General features: G+C 40.1%; 2 protein-coding genes across 2 annotated transcripts in view; one reads left to right on the forward strand and one right to left on the reverse strand.

Annotated features, from left to right (window-relative positions):
• Positions 1-19,872, forward strand: part of LOC311063058 (pyrin-like) — a gene marked incomplete at its 5' end in the record, with an annotated part of 670,464 nt that overhangs the window by 602,656 nt on the left and 47,936 nt on the right. The window lies entirely within an intron of this gene.
• Positions 1,138-11,482, reverse strand: LOC311063933 (butyrophilin-like protein 1; the record flags this gene model as incomplete). Its single annotated transcript, XM_084083564.1, has 4 exons — positions 11,414-11,482; positions 6,438-6,782; positions 4,390-4,665; positions 1,138-1,262 (listed from the first exon to the last, which is right to left on the reverse strand). Exons 1-4 carry the CDS (start codon positions 11,472-11,474, stop codon positions 1,138-1,140), a joined length of 807 nt encoding a protein of 268 aa, XP_083939690.1. The 5' UTR covers positions 11,475-11,482.

Below are 19,872 nucleotides of genomic sequence, written 5' to 3' on the forward strand. Positions count from 1 at the left end.
TTTCTTCAAAATGTTTTTTTTTTTTTTTCACTTTTCCACAGTTTTACTGCGGCGATTTGGGTCCCCCAATATACACACGCCCACGCTGGGCCCCGTGCGCGGCTGGGGTTGAGGGGGGCGTAGCCCCCCGAAACTCTAGTAGATACATACATGTATTTATCATTGTTATCATTATAGATACATATATGTATTTATTATTGTTATCATTATAGATACATATATGTATTTATCATTGTTATCATTATAGATACATACATGTATTTATCATTGTTATCATTATAGATACATATATGTATTTATCATTGTTATCATTATAGATACATACATGTATTTATTATTGTTATCATTATAGATACATATATGTATTTATCATTGTTATCATTATAGATACATATATGTATTTATCATTGTTATCATTATAGATACATATATGTATTTATCATTGTTATCATTATAGATACATACATGTATTTATTATTGTTATCATTATAGATACATATATGTATTTATCATTGTTATCATTATAGATACATACATGTATTTATTATTGTTATCATTATAGATACATATATGTATTTATCATTGTTATCATTATAGATACATACATGTATTTATCATTGTTATCATTATAGATACATATATGTATTTATTATTGTTATCATTATAGATACATATATGTATTTATCATTGTTATCATTATAGATACATACATGTATTTATCATTGTTATCATTATAGATACATACATGTATTTATCATTGTTATCATTATAGATACATACATGTATTTATCATTGTTATCATTATAGATACATATATGTATTTATCATTGTTATCATTATAGATACATACATGTATTTATTATTGTTATCATTATAGATACATATATGTATTTATCATTGTTATCATTATAGATACATATATGTATTTATCATTGTTATCATTATAGATACATACATGTATTTATCATTGTTATCATTATAGATACATATATGTATTTATCATTGTTATCATTATAGATACATACATGTATTTATCATTGTTATCATTATAGATACATACATGTATTTATCATTGTTATCATTATAGATACATAGATGGATGATTTATCAAATATAGATTTAAAATAAAGAATCAGTTCAAGACTTACCAGGGTACTTCTTCTTCCAGTATAAATATCCCAGTCCTGCTAAGATGATGATGGGTGTAAAAATCCCTGCAATCACTGCTCCAGTTGATCCTCCCTCTGTGGGAATGTCACTTTCTGAAACACAGTGAGTTTGATTGATTGATTGATTGATTACTTTATTAACAGGTTGCAAACAGTACAGAACTACAATGACACAAGAAATGTTAAAAGGATAAAGGCCTTGTTTCCATTGTGGTCTATGTGAGTCATGACACAAGTTCATGACAGCAGTTCACAATATCAGTACACAAAATCACATATGTCATTGTTGAAATAATCTAAAACGGTACAGAATGACCACATCAGGGACTTAAACATCAAAACACATCAGAAAGACTTTAAACACAAATGCATAGTGACCTCTGAAACTCCAATAAGATGAACAGAACACATTCCTTGTTTATAAGAAGGGTTTGTAGGATAAATCATGGTTTAAGCTCTGTGGTTGCATGGTGTTGAGTTGATAAATCCAGAACATTTCTCTGAGATAACAATGTGGGGAGTTTACCCCCTCTAGTGGCAGTAACCTGTTCAACACCTACACAGTTCAGAGATGAGGTGAACCATGATTTACCTCAACATAGTGTTTACCGTGGCATATTGACTGTTGCCTGTATTATAGCAGTGTTGTGTTCAGAGATCCTCAGTTTTAGGCAGGGACAGGTTAACATGTAAACCACATTGGTGGAGTTACAGTTGATGACATTTTTTTTGTTTATACTTTTTGTCAAAAGATGTGAGAGGAATTTGCAATTGGTGATTTATCAACTCAACACCATGCAACCACAGAGCTTAAACAATGATTTCTCCTACAAACCCTTCTTATAGACAAGGAATGTGTTCTGTTCATCTTATTGGAGTTTCAGAGGTCACTATGGATTTGTGGTGTGTTTTGGTGTTTGAGTCCCTGATGTGGTCATTCTGTGCCGTTTTAGATTATTTCAACCATGATGTTATACTCTGTGATGTCTAAAAAATAATTAAGACAAATAATGTATTTGATTTCTTCATGATCTGTGATTTTGTGTACTGATATTGTGAACTGCTCTAATGATCGTGATTCTGATATGATGTAACTGATTTTTAGCCGCATGCTTGCAGCGGCTCTGTAAACAGCGCTAGTCCTAGTCCGACACCCGAGTGACATTTAGTGACACCTAAGTGTCATTGGCTGTCCTGGCTGTCCTTCACACTTCACGCCAATGAGGTAACGGTACTTTGAAGCACCCGCCTCTCCTCCTTTGACACCTATTTGTCATTGGCTGTCCTGCCTGTCCTTCACACTTCCCCCCCTTAAAGCCAATGGGGAGACGGCGCTTTGCAGCACCCGGAGACGGCGCTTTGCAGCACCCGCCTCTCTTTCTTTGCAGCAGAGACAGAGAAAGGGAGATAGCCTCAGGCCGGAGGGTTAGCCTAAATGCTAGCGTGCTTCATTACACCTAGTTTGCCTATTAAGTTATTATTTGGCCATGTTCATACTGACTTCAATCTTAGCTATTGTTGGGAAGACCCGTGTGATGTTGCCACCACTTATATAAAAAACATTAGAGCTAGGGTTGCCACCCGTCCCAAAACATTAGCTAGGGTTGCCACCCGTCCCTTACAATACGGAATCGTCCCGTAATTGGAAACTAAAAGACGCGTCCCGTATTGAACTGATACGGGACGCACTTTGTCCCGTATTTTAAGGTCGGGGAATCAATTTGCTTTTCATTTGAATGACAGGGCAATTTATGAGCTGTCCTGTCTCTCTGCTGTGTTACTGGGAGACTGGGAGCGCAGTTAGTCAATGTTGCCAAGTATAGTGAGAGAAATGAGCCAGGCGACCTACAAAAACAAGCCAAAAACAAGCCAAAAACTAGCCAAAAACAAGGCAAAATTTGTCCACAAGTTGCAGGAAATAAGCAGACTTGGCAACGCCGGCTATAATGCCATTGTCTGGGAGTGTGCTCAGCAGCTCATTGGCTCATTACTCAAAACACGACCAATGACAATAGCGCTTTCACGTTGCTAAGATACGGTCTGTGCACAGCTGTGCCTTGCAGACAGCGTCAGTGGAGATGTTTACAAAGCAAACTGTAAACTTTTTAAAGTATGTCGATAATGTCGGCGTATGTTTTCTGTGGTCCATGGTGGACTGGCTGACATCAGACAAACAGCATGCCGCAGGAGAACAACATACTGTATCAAAAACATAAGAACCAAAAGGACCCAAGCACAAGTGTCACAGTTCTTCATGAATGAAACAGCTCCTGAGATCGATTCGGTATGGGATATTACATCTTATTTATCTGGTTGTGTTTTTAACAAGATGTCAGTATTTCTATTTACCTGCCCTAGCAGGCTACATATTGGCTGCTGATATGGGCATAGTCTAGGCTATTTCAGTAGACTAATAGTAATATGGTTGATTGTTTATTAATGTTGAGTTTTTAAAGTCTAATAAATAAACATGTATTTAATATATATTAATCAATATAATTAAATAGTGTGCCCATTTAAAGAACAACTTTTATGTTGTTGTTATGCTCATCTGGAAAAAGGAATTCTTCACAATGGATTATTATAACAGCTAATAAATACATAAATAATATAATTCATAAATACATAAATGCATTTAAATACTTAAATACTTAAACACAAATACATAAATAATATAATTCTTAAATGCATAAATACATAAATAAATACTTAAACACAAATAAATAAATAGTGTTCAGACAACAATATAACGATTTCTATGTATTTTAGGGGTTTGGGGTGCTGGCTTTTTTATTATAAATTTCATAGATTTCTATGGATTTCAGGAATGCTCCCCCAAAATAAATAAAATAACATAACCCTAACCTTAACCCTAAAACCGAAATAAAGTAACCCCAAAAATGTTCCAAATCCGCGAAAAACGACACATGCGAAAATCCGCAAAAAACGACACATGCCGCTACACAACAACAAGGAATCCAAAAAACAAGTAATCAGGCCTATGAAAAGATTGGGGCCAAAAAAGCCTGCCGCATGCGGCTTTATTATGACTTTGGTCATTCTTGTTCAATGTTATTTTATAGTTGTTGTTTTTTTTTTTTACTCTATTAGTATTTTTAGTTGTATGTCTGTATTGTATTGTATTTGCTTTGTGCAGGAGCCCAGGAAGACTAGATTCATGTGTCTCTAATGGGGATCCTTTAATAAATATAAACATTACCTGAGATCTTAAACTGTGTCTCAGCAGTGTGGTTGATGTGTGGCAGGTGAACTCTACAGGTCACATGACCTGCTTGTCTCACTGTCACATTCCTCTGGACATCATAACAGTGTTGAGAAGGTTTCTCTGTCACTGAGGGTCCAGCAGGAAGGAGGGTTCCATTACCGTCCAGCCAAGACATCTCAGGTTGTGGATACCAGCACCCAGAATCACATGACAAAGACACACCACCGTCTGTTGGTCCATTTGAACAGATCACTGGCTGAGACACTGACCCTGTAAAAACATAAAACATATAAACATGATCATCAATATATCCATCCATCCATCCATCCATCCATCTACAATGCTGACAACATTTACAAATCTAAAATCTAAAGCTATGGATGCTACTGTCGTATATTGGTCCATTGATCAGACAGGAAAAACACTATTCCATAACTATTCCCTAAGTGCAAGAAGAACAAGGATCCAGTTCGAAAAGAGGGTTTGTCCACAGAAATGCTTTTATTTCCACAGACGTTGACACCTGCATTGCCAATCACAGAGTGTACCTGAATCACCAAAACATTGTACTTTATACAGACAGACATTTCACATAGGACCTCCTCCCCGTCCTCCTTCTCGACCACTCATAAACTGGTTTCCAGGAACAAAAGACTTCTTGAGGTGGACCTTCTCAGTCAAACAATGGATTACAATCTGTCTAGGTTTTAACACATAACATGTATCTATCAAACTGTACTTTTACACAAGCTCATATTATGAAATCATTGTTTATCATCTTATTACCTTCAATATAAGCCCACACATGTATGTATTCAACCTTGTATGAATGAGTTAAACGAAACGAGATGATTCAAGCAACATGACATTATTCCTTAGAGTCAAGAAGAAAAGTTTACATGCAACTAATTGATTTCTTCCATAACCACATTTGTTCACACTTGTGTACTTACAACAAAATAAGCTTTTACCAAGAAATAAGAATAATACATCAATTCAATTTAGCTTTAAGTAGACTGCAGTTAAATGCGTGTTTGTGACACTGAGAGAAACCTGTGAATATTGAGTGTGGCTAGCAGTTTCTCAAAGAGAGACAAAGCTATTTTAATTAATTCAGTGAAAACAATAGGTTTGGCCAAAAGCTCTCTGAGGGACTGTTGTAGTTCACACCAAGACCTGGGATCTCCTGTTCAAGGACAAAGGCCAGGATCTTCAGGGTGTGACTAATTTAAATCAAAATGCAAACTCAAACCTTGCTTTCTCAGCCTCATCTCCAAAAGGTCACAGCTTTCACCTGAAAATCTCATACTTTTACTAACCAATAATACATGATATAGTTCTGGATACCATACTACAACAAGAGAGAACATGTAAAACATTCTTTCCAGACACAGCTCGGCGAGTTCTACTGTAATTACATTGTTTTATTGATTGATTGAATACTTCATTAACAATAATGTTTCCCCTAAATGCTTGTAACAACAGCAGGTGAAGCTACAAGTTTCCTCAATTTTATGTCTTTATCAACTATTATTTTATGCTAGTAGGCCTACGGACAATTCATGTCTTGGGTTGAGGTCAAAGGTGCCACCTAGGTTTTTAACGAAAGATTACGATTGGTAAATAGTCTGTCTGTCTGTCTGTCTGTCTGTCTGTCTGTCTGCCTGCCTGCCTGCCTGCCTGCCTGCCTGCCCGCCCGTCTGCCCGCCCACCCGTCTGCCCGCCTGCCTGTCTGCCTGCCTGCCTGTCTGCCTGCCTGCCTGTCTGTCGCCCCTAGAGGAAGGCATATATAGATAAAGTGATGCTATGAGTGATACAGGTATTTAAGGGTTTTCTTAACAGGCAGGTAGGAAGTTACCAATCGTTGGGTCCTCATAACACCACACAGGTTACAGTGTTGTGAGAAGGAGGTTTATTAATGCTTGTTTCCTTGCTCTATGGAGTGCAGTGTTACAATGAGTGAAGTGTACAATGTTGTGTTGAAGTGTGACTCAGGCCAGTTGGAGCTTTAGTCACAGCATCACTTGGACAATAAAACTTACCAACAAGGAGCTGGATCAAAGTGAAGCTGTTCTGTTGTGGAGCAAAACATCTGTACTTCACCTCGTCTGAGAGCTGCACCCTGGACAGTTTCAGTGACATGTTACCATCAGGAAGCTTATCACGAAACAGAGATGTTCTATCTTTGTACAACGGGATCAGGTCTTCGTAATGTTTGTAATCTTTATCTTGTTTGAGATAAATGAGGTACGGCTTCAGGTCAGGTCTGGACCACTCCACTGTCTTCCTGGCCATGTTGACTGGTGGTTCAATACGACATGGAAGGATCACATCATCTCCCTCTTTGACCAGGATGTCCTGAGAAGACCCAATGACCTGATGTTGACCTTAAGACAAAACCAAATGAAGCATGGAGTTAGTTCATGATGCACACTGGACTCATACTGTAATCAGCTGTCAGTCAGCCAGTGCCATCAATTCAGCAAAAGCTAAGGTATGGCAAGGTCACGTGACATGAATATCAAAAGGCCACCAAAGGCTTCATAGGCTATATATATAGTATAACCAAACAAAGGCTACATTGTAAGATGTCAATGTGTGCAAATGACTTGAGACAACATAAGCCTTTTCAAATGCAGTCTCATCCCTCGACTACAAACAGAAATGATGTAGGCCTACACAATGTGCTAATTAACTGTCATTTTCTTTGACATGTGCAGTTCTGTTTTCAGAGTGGCACGGTTAGAGAGCAAACAGAGAAATAGCCTGCCTGTCCTGATAAGAGATTGATTTGACTAATTCTATTCATTAGCCTACTATGCAACAACAAAACACAACAGTATCACATGAACAGACCAGGTACAGACCAGAGCAGTTTCACTCCAAAGGCAGCAAATACAAATTGAAGAGAATAATCCAGCAGTAGCCTAAGCCTACTGATGCCTTAAAAGTGAGCATTTACACATTTGAAGACACACAGACATAGGCCTACACAACAAGGAAGCAAAAGTATAAGAAAGATCAGTGCTGTCTTACTTTAAGATGAACTTGTATGAACTTAATGAAAACAGCCATGATGATTAGTCCATCAGTGGATCGTATTATTTTATCACAACCACAAGTAAACAACTGTTTGCCACCAACCTAAAAAAAACAAAAAAAGCAAATGGGCTATATCGGGGAGTTGCGTCAAACCCAAGAAATCTAGGGGAAAAAAGTTTTTTATTCTACGACCTACGGTTCAAGAGTTATAGGCCAAAACGTAACGTGGGCTGTTATAGCGCCACCATGAGGCCGACTGGTGCAATTATTTTTTTCATAATTTCGGACTAAATAATGAACCACCTTTCCAAGTCTTGTAACTCTAGCCCTTACGGTTTCTGAGAAAAAAAATACTTGAATGGGAGTTTTTTCATTTTACCATTAAAGTGGATGGGGGGATTTAATGCACTATTTAATGCATCAATTAAACCAAACAACCAATCTCTTAGCAAAATGATAGGGCATTGATTCCCGATGAACCCGGTCAATTTGATATATGGCACGAGTGTGGGAAAAAATAAACTAAGGGAGGAGTAGCGCGGCAAAATAAAGTTTATCTAGAAAAAGAATAAAGAAAGTGGGAAGAGTACTATAGTGTGATTGATTGCCCTGTTAGGGCAACCAGACTAATTAAGTGTGCCTGCCATGTTAATGGCATGGGCACACTTATTGAGATCCGCCGGATTTATTAATCCAAGTTTCTATCACGCACCAAAATTCGGTCGTACGTAACAGCCGCACACTTTACACTACCGCCGCAATATATACATCAAAACGTGCGGCTTGGCCGGGAGTAGTGTGCTCGGAAACGATTTTCCGTCACGCGTTACCATGGCGACGTTATTAGCAAAAAACAGCTAAACTCCGCCCCTTTTGGCCGCACGTACCGTGCAAAACGCTTCTCCTCCCACACGGTTTACTCGTTAGTCGCAATGTATATATCAAAACGTGCGGGACGACCGCCCCACTTACCGCATTACTTTTTTCACCGTTTCGCGTTACCACGCCCACGTTATTAGCAAAAACATGTAGCCGCGCCCCCTTTCAGTCCCAAATTCAGACTCATTAAGTGTGCCTGCCATGTTAATGGCAGTGGCACACTTATTGAGATCCGCCAGATTTATTAATTAAGTCTGCCTACCATGTTAATGGTAGAGGCACACTTATTGAGATCCGCCGGATTTATTAATCCATACTCTTTATTCCCGCAAAAGTTTGCCGGAGCGTACAGGCCGCACGGTTTACACTACCGCAACAATATATACATCAAAACGTGCGGCCTGGTCGGGAATCGGGTGCTCGGAAACGATTTTCCGTCACGCGTTACCATGGCGACGTTATTAGCCAAAAACATCGAAACTCCGCCCCTTTTGGCCGCACGTACCGCGCAAAACCATCATCATCCTCACTCCCCCATTCACTCCCATGTTAACGGTTACGGGGAGGGGGGGAAACCACCCAGACACTCTAGGGCTCCTGCTATAATCCATGTGGCAGCTGTAACCACCAATGAGCTTCGTGTGTTGAAGCTCCGCCCCCTCTGCCTTCCTATTGGCCGAGCTTTAAATGGCCGTAACTTCTGTTTGCAGTATGGTACCGCCCCCAAACTTTGTCATGGACTTTGTTTTTTTACGAACTTTTTTTTTTTTCCGGTTTGAAAAGTGCCCAAAATGATCTGAAACTTCGCCTACCCCCCCTAAATTGGGGTCTGCGAACACAACCGTCACAACAGGAAGTGGATATTTCACTTCCGGTTTTGAAAAGTGCCCAAAATGCTCCCAAACTTCGCCTACCCCCCCTAAATGGGGGACTGCGAACAATTGTATAATTGGCACTTTTTGCGTCAGACCTTCAGAAGTGGGCGAAACAAGCACTCAAACCATTTATTCACTTCCGGTTTCTGAAAATTTCCCGAAATGCTCCGAAACTTTGCCTACCCCCCCTAAATGGGGGACTGCAAACAATAGTATAATGGGCACTTTCTGCGTCAGACCTTCAGAAGTGGGTGAAACAAGCACTCAAACCCATTTAAGTAATTGTTTATATATTTTTAAAAATTATTACATTTTTTTCAAATGTTGTTTTAGATTCTCATTTTTACCTTAAATTTTGCTGTTTTTTAATTTTCCTTTTTTGACTTTCCGTTTATTTTTTATTAATTTCTTAAAAAATATTTTGCTGTTTTTATCTTTACTTTTTTGGCCGCCCGAGGGGATAAAAATGCTACTCCTCCCACACGGTTGACACGACCCCGCCAATGTATACATCAAAACGTGCGGGACGACCGGCCCACTTACCGCATTACTTTTTACACCGTTTCGCGGTACCACGGCGACAAAACCCCCAGCCAACGCAGGCACACTTAAATTTTCGTAGGAAATTTCTTTCTAGTTCTCACTTGCTTTACTCTTCATCATCATCCCCCATTCACTCCCATGTTAACCATCATCATCCTCACTCCCCCATTCACTCCCATGTTAACGGTTACGGGGAGGCTCTAGGGCTCCTGCTATAATCCATGTGGCAGCTGTAACCACCAATGAGCTTTGTGTGTTGAAGCTCCGCCCCCTCTGTCTTCCCATTGGCTGGGCTTTAAATGGCCATAACTTCTGTTTGCAGCATGGTACCGCCCCCAAACTTTGTCATGGACTTTATTTTTTTACGAACTTTTTTTTTTTTTTTTTTTTTTTTTTTTTTACATTTTTTTTTTTCGAACTTTTTTTTTCCCGATTTTTTTTTTTTTTTACATCAAAACACTTTTTGAAGGGTAATTTTTCTATTCTTTAATTTTCCTGTTTTGACTTTCGGTTTATTTTTTATTAATTTTTGAAACATTATTTTGCTGTTTTTTTCTTTACTTTTTTGGCCGCCCGAAGGGATCAAAATGCTACTCCTCCCACACGGTTGACACGGCCCCGCCAATGTATACATCAAAACTTGCCGGACGACCGGCCCACCTACCGCATAAACCCCCAGCCAACGCAGGCACACTTAAATTTTCGTAGGAAATTTGTTTCTAGTTACATCTACAATGTTAAAAAGTTTCTAGGGGAGGTCACCAGTGCATGCCATCATACAGATATTCACTTTTAAGTAATGAATGGTTATTGGACGCCAGAGGTTAATCTCATAATGTACCTACCAGTGCCAAGCTCTTTTTGTTGTTTTTTTGTTTTTTTCATGTCGTCATAGCCCCCGCTAAATCCGTTTAAAATCCGCGTTCATTTGGTTCGACACAAACACGGGATCCGTGAAAAACAACAACAAAAAAATCCGAGCCGATCCGTGCCGCCATTTTGAAGTTACAGGCGAGAACGTTAGACAGGGCGATGCGGTGAGGAAACCCACAAGGGAGATAAATCGATTCTAAGCTGACGCCCAGACAGGAAACGGATGCGAGCGAAAAAACCGGAACCAGTTTTATTCCGTTTCCGGTCGGCCCCGGAACCGGAAATGGGTCGAAAAAAATTCCGGAATGTGCACTTTTTCGATTTAACATGGGAAATGCGAGTCGCGTAGATCTACGCGACTGGCACACTGCGGCTTTAAATCGTTTGGCGTAGATCTACGCGACTGGCACCCGATGTGTTAAAGATGGGTCTTAGATTGCTTCAGTCATCAGATACATTTCTATAGACCTACTTTTAGCCTTTTAATGGATGAAATTGTACCCATCATTCCTTGATTCTCACATTCCAAATCTTGAATGTTTATTGTGTTAGAACATCAAATAAGTCCGCGATAAGTCGTGCGTGCGACCGGTTCCATGCGTGCGGGCGTGCACAATAGCCTTTTAAAGCCGGTCTAGTCAGAGAGTTAGACACACCAAACAGTGGTTGACTCCACTCCACTGCACTGCATAGTTAGTCTCTCTCTCTCTCTCTCTCTCTCTCTCTCTCTCTCTCTCTCTCTCTTTCTCTCTTTCTCTCTCTCTCTCTCTCTCTCTCTCTCTCTCATAAATAACTGTTAACATTACCTGTGACAGATGTGTTGTAACAGCTGCTCCAGATCAGCAACATGTAGAAATAAATACACATCCATGATTTTACTGTTAAAACACTGAGTTGTGAGACGGAGTGATGAAGCGCCATGCTTTGCTGCTGTCACACTGTAGCCCTGAACCGACTCACGAGTAACCCCGGTATAGTGATCCCCCAGCCGAATGTTGCTGCGCATTAAGTAGGGTACTTACGGTAAGAGTTGCTCAGTGCGGGGAAAGGTCATGAAAGATACATAACGTATCTTATTCAATCTTCTATTTTATCAACACAACTGTTTAGCTAATACTTGACCTTCTCTATAATAACAACACAACACTAATACTATTGTTATTAATAATAATAATAATAATAATAATAATAATAATAATAATAATAATAATAATAAGTGTAATAATAATACATATTTAGCTCATCTTGTTTGATCGTACAGACAATAAACTTAATTGAATTGAATTTATTATCCCCCCCCCCCAGTAACACCCTGCTTCACATTCTCACAACCATTAAAACCTGGGAACTGACCAGTACAACCACAGTGTGATACTGTTGTACTGGGACCTGACCAGTACAACCACAGTGTGATACTGTTGTACTGGGAGCTGACCAGTACAACCACAGTGTGATACTGTTGTACTGGGAGCTGACCAGTACAACCACAGTGTGATACTGTTGTACTGGGAGCTGACCAGTACAACCACAGTCTTGTTGGCCACTAAGCAGCTCCACTGGAGCAGTTGGGGGTTCAGTGGCTTGCTCAAAGTTCTTCAGCTGTGTTGGGGGCGAGGGGTAATCTCTCAAGAAGATTCAGAGCCCCGTGACTCCCCTTTCTTTGTCGATGGGTTCCCTTGTATTGGGGGCGGGGTGAGTGGTGGCCTTTCACTTCCCCACTCAGATTTTTCCTGCCGGTCCGGAGAATCGAACCGGAACCTTTAAATCACAAACGTGCTCCTCTAACCTTTAGACCTCCGCTGCCCCCGATCCATGCCTTGTGTACGTTACGTTTCATTTGTATCTTCAATTCATTCATTAACCCATTCAAAGTTCAAACCGGGCACGTATCTGTGTAACCACTTAAACCATTATTTTATACTTTGGCTATTCAAAACATTTTTTAAACAATCTTGAACATTTTGTGCAAATCTTTGAATACGTATAATTACAATCACACACACACGCTGACAAGCCGCACACACACGGCACACACACACACACACACACACACACACAGACAAAATACAATCTGGGGGGGGTCCCCTGGAACAGCATATTTTGATGGGGATCGGCGGCCAAATACATAATTTTGGGGGTCCTTGACATGAAAAAGTTTGAGAACCACTGATATAGTTTTTCAGGAAAATGAAGACATTTGTTGAGACATTTGACAGTTGCAAATGTTCGCTTATAAATATATATTCAAAGATTTTTACAAATCTTTGAATATATATTTCAAAAATAGCAGATCTACAAACTCACAGTAGATCGGCTATTTTTGAATAGCCAAAGAAATCTAAAATGACACAGATGCGTTCCCGGATTGAATGGGTTAACAGACTTCTCTCTACTGTATCATTGTGCACACAGCCTCTAACACTGATGTGGTAAATTGATACACATTTATGGACTTATAGAGCCAATCTGAACACCCACACAGAGACATAAGTTTGGATACTGAGTGGTCCACAGTGCACATTCCAGAGTGGTTGCTCTAACACTAGATGTCCAGTTCAAAGGAGGCTTCCCAGAGGTCATCTGACCTTAGCTGACCTCTAGCATCCTGGGGTGTTGTTCTTATGTACAATGGACACACACACACACAAACAAGAGGATGTAGCACACACACCTAGCGACGTGCACATCCAGTGTATGCAAGTACATACACACACATGTGAAGTCTGCCTATAAATAATGTGAGGACAAAGAAACCGCCCCTCAATTGAATGTGAATCACCTTATGACAATACTGTGTAATCTTAATGCCTGTTTTTATGTTTGTCTGATTGTGTCACAGTAATTTGTCTATCAAGGGGGGCCTATGAGATGTTGTGGTGTGATGAGTTCTGTCTTTTTGAGGAGTATGTTTTGAATTATGGTTTTCTTACTTGTGTTTGATTTTCTTCATTGTACCCTTGTTTACGAAGGACCAATAGGGCCCTCCGTAGGGGGGAATGTGGTAAATTGATACACATTTATGGACTTATAGAGCCAATCTGAACACCCACACAGAGACATAAGTTTGGATACTGAGTGGTCCACAGTGCACATTCCAGAGTGGTTGCTCTAACACTAGATGTCCAGTTCAAAGGAGGCTTCCCAGAGGTCATCTGACCTTAGCTGACCTCTAGCATCCTGGGGTGTTGTTCTTATGTACAATGGACACACACACACACAAACAAGAGGATGTAGCACACACACCTAGCGACGTGCACATCCAGTGTATGCAAGTACATACACACACATGTGAAGTCTGCCTATAAATAATGTGAGGACAAAGAAACCGCCCCTCAATTGAATGTGAATCACCTTATGACAATACTGTGTAATCTTAATGCCTGTTTTTATGTTTGTCTGATTGTGTCACAGTAATTTGTCTATCAAGGGGGGCCTATGAGATGTTGTGGTGTGATGAGTTCTGTCTTTTTGAGGAGTATGTTTTGAATTATGGTTTTCTTACTTGTGTTTGATTTTCTTCATTGTACCCTTGTTTACGAAGGACCAATAGGGCCCTCCGTAGGGGGGAATGTGGTAAATTGATACACATTTATGGACTTATAGAGCCAATCTGAACACCCACACAGAGACATAAGTTTGGATACTGAGTGGTCCACAGTGCACATTCCAGAGTGGTTGCTCTAACACTAGATGTCCAGTTCAAAGGAGGCTTCCCAGAGGTCATCTGACCTTAGCTGACCTCTAGCATCCTGGGGTGTTGTTCTTATGTACAATGGACACACACACACACACAAACAAGAGGATGTAGCACACACACCTAGCGACGTGCACATCCAGTGTATGCAAGTACATACACACACATGTGAAGTCTGCCTATAAATAATGTGAGGACAAAGAAACCGCCCCTTCTTCCCCTTCTTGCCTTCTTGCCCTTCCTGCCCTTCTTGCCCCTTGCCTCCTTGCCCTTCTTCTTCTTGCTCTGTTCTGTTCCGGCCACACCATGTAGCAGCAAGGCTGACATGTGCTCCTGTGCTCTGTACTCTGTTTTGTCCAATAAATCGACTTGGGGAACATTACTGGTCTGGACCTTTCAACTTCTTCTCCTTATGACAATATACTACACTGACTATAGTCTATTTATTCATAGTGTTAGCCTTCTGGATCTGATAGGCAAGCTGTGACAACAACCTCAGGTTGTTGAGTTGTAATCTGAGTTCATAACTCTGCCAACCGCCGTACATTCCACTCCTAATGCCACAAATGACTTCTCTTGTCCCAACCTGTGTGTTTGTGTTCTTCTAATGTTCCTGGGTTCTGGTGACTGATATTATCCTTCTAATACATGAGGTGGCCATGGCTTTTCAATTACTTTTTTCATTAATTTAATTAATTTGTGTTATTGTATTATTATTATTTTTTTCCAAAACAATATTTCTAAAAAAAGAAAAAAGTAATTGAAAAAACACACTCTACTCACACATTAGACGGACAATATGAGTCACCAGAACCAAGGACGGGTGTTTTCAATTAATCCATCCTGGTTCAAATGGAGTTTGAAGTTACAATGAGTTTGTATAGGAAGGGGGCGTGTCTGATAAAATTAATGTCAAATATATAAATACTGAATCAAGCAACTTAAAAACTATCTGGGGTGAAACACAAAAGCCTGAGTAGACGATAAAATGACCCCAAACATGTTTGAAAGAGAAATATCTCTTTAACCAGGGATGGGCTGTGAGAGCCGTCAACATGCGTTGACAGCGCCTCAACACATAGCCCTCTACCTGGCTGCTTTGCATAACATTAGGCTACTCGAGAAAAGCCATGGAATTAAATGTGTTTAAATTCCTCTCACAATGAGAGACAATAAGTCTCTGCACTGCAGAGTGTGAAAAGGGATTCAGCCAGAGGATTTTAATCATCACCACAATCCGTACAAAGTTACTGGTTAAACGTTACATGGGCCACCTGTAGGACTGGGACCCTACAGATTATGTAATAACTTGGAATAGATCCCATCGCTTAGCAGAGGACCCAAGAACGAGAGCTGTTCCAGACACTCACGAGGTTATCCGTGACCGTTGTTGGAAGTTCTTATTATGATTGTTTTAAAACCACTGTTTTGAGAGCACTGTAAAGTATTATTATTATTTTTTTTTAATCATTCAGGACAAGTTGTCTGATTATTTTAAGTACTTGTGGGTGAGTCTATGAAAAAGGCTTTTATATAAAACTAAAAGGAAAATAAAATAATTAATTAAAACAAAAATAAAAACAACAAATTATCAATACAACTAAGTAATAAGATACATTAAAAATCACTGTTGAATACAATATTTCAACTAGCACTGAGCTGAGTGGCTATGTGCATGCGCGCACGTGCATGCACATGCATCCACAGCACACTGCCTTTAACCATCCTAAGTATCAGGAGCAGTGGGCGTTATGGAGGCAGTTAGGGGTTAAATGTGTTGCTCAGAGACACATAGACCGGGCCGAGAAGCCAACCGGGGACTTGTTGTTTCCCAGAGGCTTCTCTCCCCCAGTGGTTCTCAAAAATGTTCAAGTCAAGGACCCCCAAATTGATATGAAGTTGGCCGTGGACCCCCATCTGAAAATGTTTTTTTTTGCCAGGGACCCCCAGAAGAGAAGATGTATGTAAAAAAAAAGAAAAGAAAAAAATGTTTCAGATTGTTTTTCAAATATCAAAAATAGCAGATGTACAGTATAAGCTTGTAGAGCCTGTGAGCTTGTAGATCTTCTATTTTTGAATAGCCAACGTATAAATGGCTGAATAGGTTAAAATGATTTTGATGTATTCAATAATTTTGCTGGGGACCCCCTGGAACCCCCCCAAGGACCCCTGGGGGTCCTCGAACCACACTTTGAGATCTGAGTTCATAGTTACTCTCTGCCAAACGCTGTACATTCCTCTCCTATCACCACAAATGACTTGACTTGTCCCAACCTGTGTGTTTGTGTTCTTATCAGTGGTGAAAAGTAACTAAGTACATACCTCATTTGAGGTATTTTTAGCGGCGCTAGCGGTAGCCCTCTATACCTGGCTTTTGCGTCAACGTTCTGATTGGTCAGACACGTCAACAAAGTGATTGGTCAAGCTTCACGTGACACGTGGCTATAAACACATTATAAACACTTATTGATGACAAAATGTATCAAAGGCGCCGCTACCTTCACACAGGTGTGATTTTTTACTTTAGTGGAGTATTTCCAATTGTCTATACTTTTATTTCTACTCCATCTCAGAGGAAAATATTGTACTCTTACTGGGCCATAATTACAGCTTTACTTGATCTTGTTTCAAAATACAGTAATAATAAAGAACAGTGAGGGAATGGCTTCCAAACATGGAAAAACAATCATGTTGCTATAAAGCAGTGCACAGTTTAAAAAAGAAAGCCAGTCAACAAACATGCATAGAGTTCTGTCTGAAGAGTATTCTGCTTTACAGCATCACTAAATATGTTTTTCTGAATTCAAGGAGCTTCCCTTTTCAGACAGAAATCTTGCTTGGCCCTCTCAGAAGCAAAGATTTGAGTAAAAAATGTTTGCTTTAAAATATATATATATATATATATTCAAAGATTTTGCACACATTTTCACGATTCTACCCCTAAAAATATTTTGTCCCCAAATGGGGACCAAATGATGTATTGTTTTTGGTTATTGCCACTTTAACAATTTAGACTTAATCTGACCCTGGTCCACTAGAACAGTGGTTCTCAACCTGTGTGTGGGGGGGGGTAATATAAGAAAGAGTCAAACATCTTAAAAATAGCCGATCTTGCAAGCTCACAAGGCCTCGCAACGTGAGGCGCTGTGAGCTTGTAGATCAGCTATTTTCACAATATGTATCTGTTGAACCGAGTAAAACTAAATATAATACCTCAACGCCTACAATTCCAAGTTCAAATATGATTATTTTGGGGCGTCCCCAGTTCAAATATGATTATTTTGGGGGGTCTCCAGTTCAAATATGATTATTTTGGGGGGTCGATTATTTTGGGGGGTCTCCAGTTCAAATATGATTATTTTGGGGGGTCTCCAGTTCAAATATGATTATTTTGGGGCGTCCCCAGTTCAAATATGATTATTTTGGGGCGTCCCCAGTTCAAATATGATTATTTTGGGGCGTCCCCAGTTCAAATATGATTATTTTTGGGGCGTCCCCAGTTCAAATATGATTATTTTGGGGGGTCTCCAGTTCAAATATGATTATTTTGGGGGGTCTCCAGTTCAAATATGATTATTTCTGGTTTTCAGGCCAAGGACCCCCTAGCTGAGAGAGAGATGAAGCAGGGACCCTCTATATTGTATAAAATTGTGTTTCAGATTCAGCATTTTTTGTTTACGTGGTCTGCTCTTTTATCCCTCTACACCTATGCCTCTTTGCCAAAAATAGCCGATCTAAGTAGATCGGCTATTTTTGGCAAAAAAGAAAATGGATGCCAGGGGTTCAGGTGGTTAAGGTAAAATAAAAAATCCTATCACACAAAGATTTGGCGGACCCCCTGTAGTAACTTTGAGGACCCCCTAGGGGTCCCGGACCCCCTGTTGAAGACCCCTGGCCTATACCATTTAATAGCGCTCAACTTAAGATCACTGCCACAATGGAAAGATACAGTAGTAAACCTACCATGCATTAAAGGGCACAGCGCACATTCCGCCATTGCCGCAGGCATACTTCTGTGTGGTTCAGTCACACACACCCAGTTAGGGTTACACAACCCAAGGGGGGGGGGGGGGAGGCGTGCTCTCCTTGGGGAGACAGACAGTTGCACACAGGGACTGCGCTGATGCATAGTGAAACAAACAAGCAGAACTGAAGCCCAACAGACCAGCTTTGTTTGAAGAAGTTAAGGTCAGTGAGGACACGCACACGCCAGTGACACGCGTGGCAACGGCACTGAAGCCCAACGGGCAGATGTTAGAACCCGGTCAGCGAGGGGACACACACAAATGAGAGGAGACAGCTAACAAGGGCAGAGTGTCAAACTAAATGTAATGCCTACAATTCCAAGTGCTGGTCAGGGTGGGGGTCCCCAGTTCAAATATGATTATTTTGGGGGGTCCCCAGTTCAAATATGATTATTTTGGGGGGTCCCAGTTCAATTATGATTATTTTGGGGGGTCCCCAGTTCAAATATGATTATTTTGGGGAGTCTCCAGTTCAAATATGATTATTTTGGGTGGTCCCCAGTTCAAATATGATTATTTTGGGGGGTCTCCAGTTCAAATATGATTATTTTGGGGGGTCTCCAGTTCAAATATGATTATTTTGGGGGGTCTCCAGTTCAAATATGATTATTTTGGGGGGTCCCCAGTTCAAATATGATTATTTTGGGGGGTCCCCAGTTCAAATATGATTATTTTGGGGGGTCCCCAGTTCAAATATGATTATTTTGGGGGGTCTCCAGTTCAAATATGATTATTTTGGGGGGTCCCCAGTTCAAATATGATTATTTTGGGGGGTCTCCAGTTCAAATATGATTATTTTGGGGGGTCCCCAGTTCAAATATGATTATTTTGGGGGGTCTCCAGTTCAAATATGATTATTTTGGGGGGTCCCCAGTTCAAATATGATTATTTTGGGGGGTCCCCAGTTCAAATATGATTATTTTGGGGGGTCCCCAGTTCAAATATGATTATTTTGGGGGGTCCCCAGTTCAATTATGATTTTTTTGGGTGGTCTCCAGTTCAAATATGATTATTTTGGGTGGTCTCCAGTTCAAATATGATTATTTTGGGTGGTCTCCAGTTCAAATATGATTATTTTGGGGGGTCTCCAGTTCAAATATGATTATTTTGGGGGGTCTCCAGTTCAAATATGATTATTTTGGGTGGTCTCCAGTTCAAATATGATTATTTTGGGGGGTCCCCAGTTCAAATATGATTATTTTGGGGGGTCCCCAGTTCAAATATGATTATTTTGGGTGGTCTCCAGTTCAAATATGATTATTTTGGGGGGTCCCCAGTTCAAATATGATTATTTTGGGGGGTCCCCAGTTCAAATATGATTATTTTGGGTGGTCTCCAGTTCAAATATGATTATTTTGGGGGGTCTCCAGTTCAAATATGATTATTTTGGGTGGTCTCCAGTTCAAATATGATTATTTTGGGGGGTCTCCAGTTCAAATATGATTATTTTGGGTGGTCTCCAGTTCAAATATGATTATTTTGGGTGGTCTCCAGTTCAAATATGATTATTTTGGGTGGTCCCCAGTTCAAATATGATTATTTTGGG

The sequence above is a fragment of the Gymnoscopelus microlampas genome (genome assembly GCF_963454915.1).
Source record: "Gymnoscopelus microlampas genome assembly, chromosome: 16".
NCBI classification, from domain to species: domain Eukaryota; kingdom Metazoa; phylum Chordata; class Actinopteri; order Myctophiformes; family Myctophidae; genus Gymnoscopelus; species Gymnoscopelus microlampas.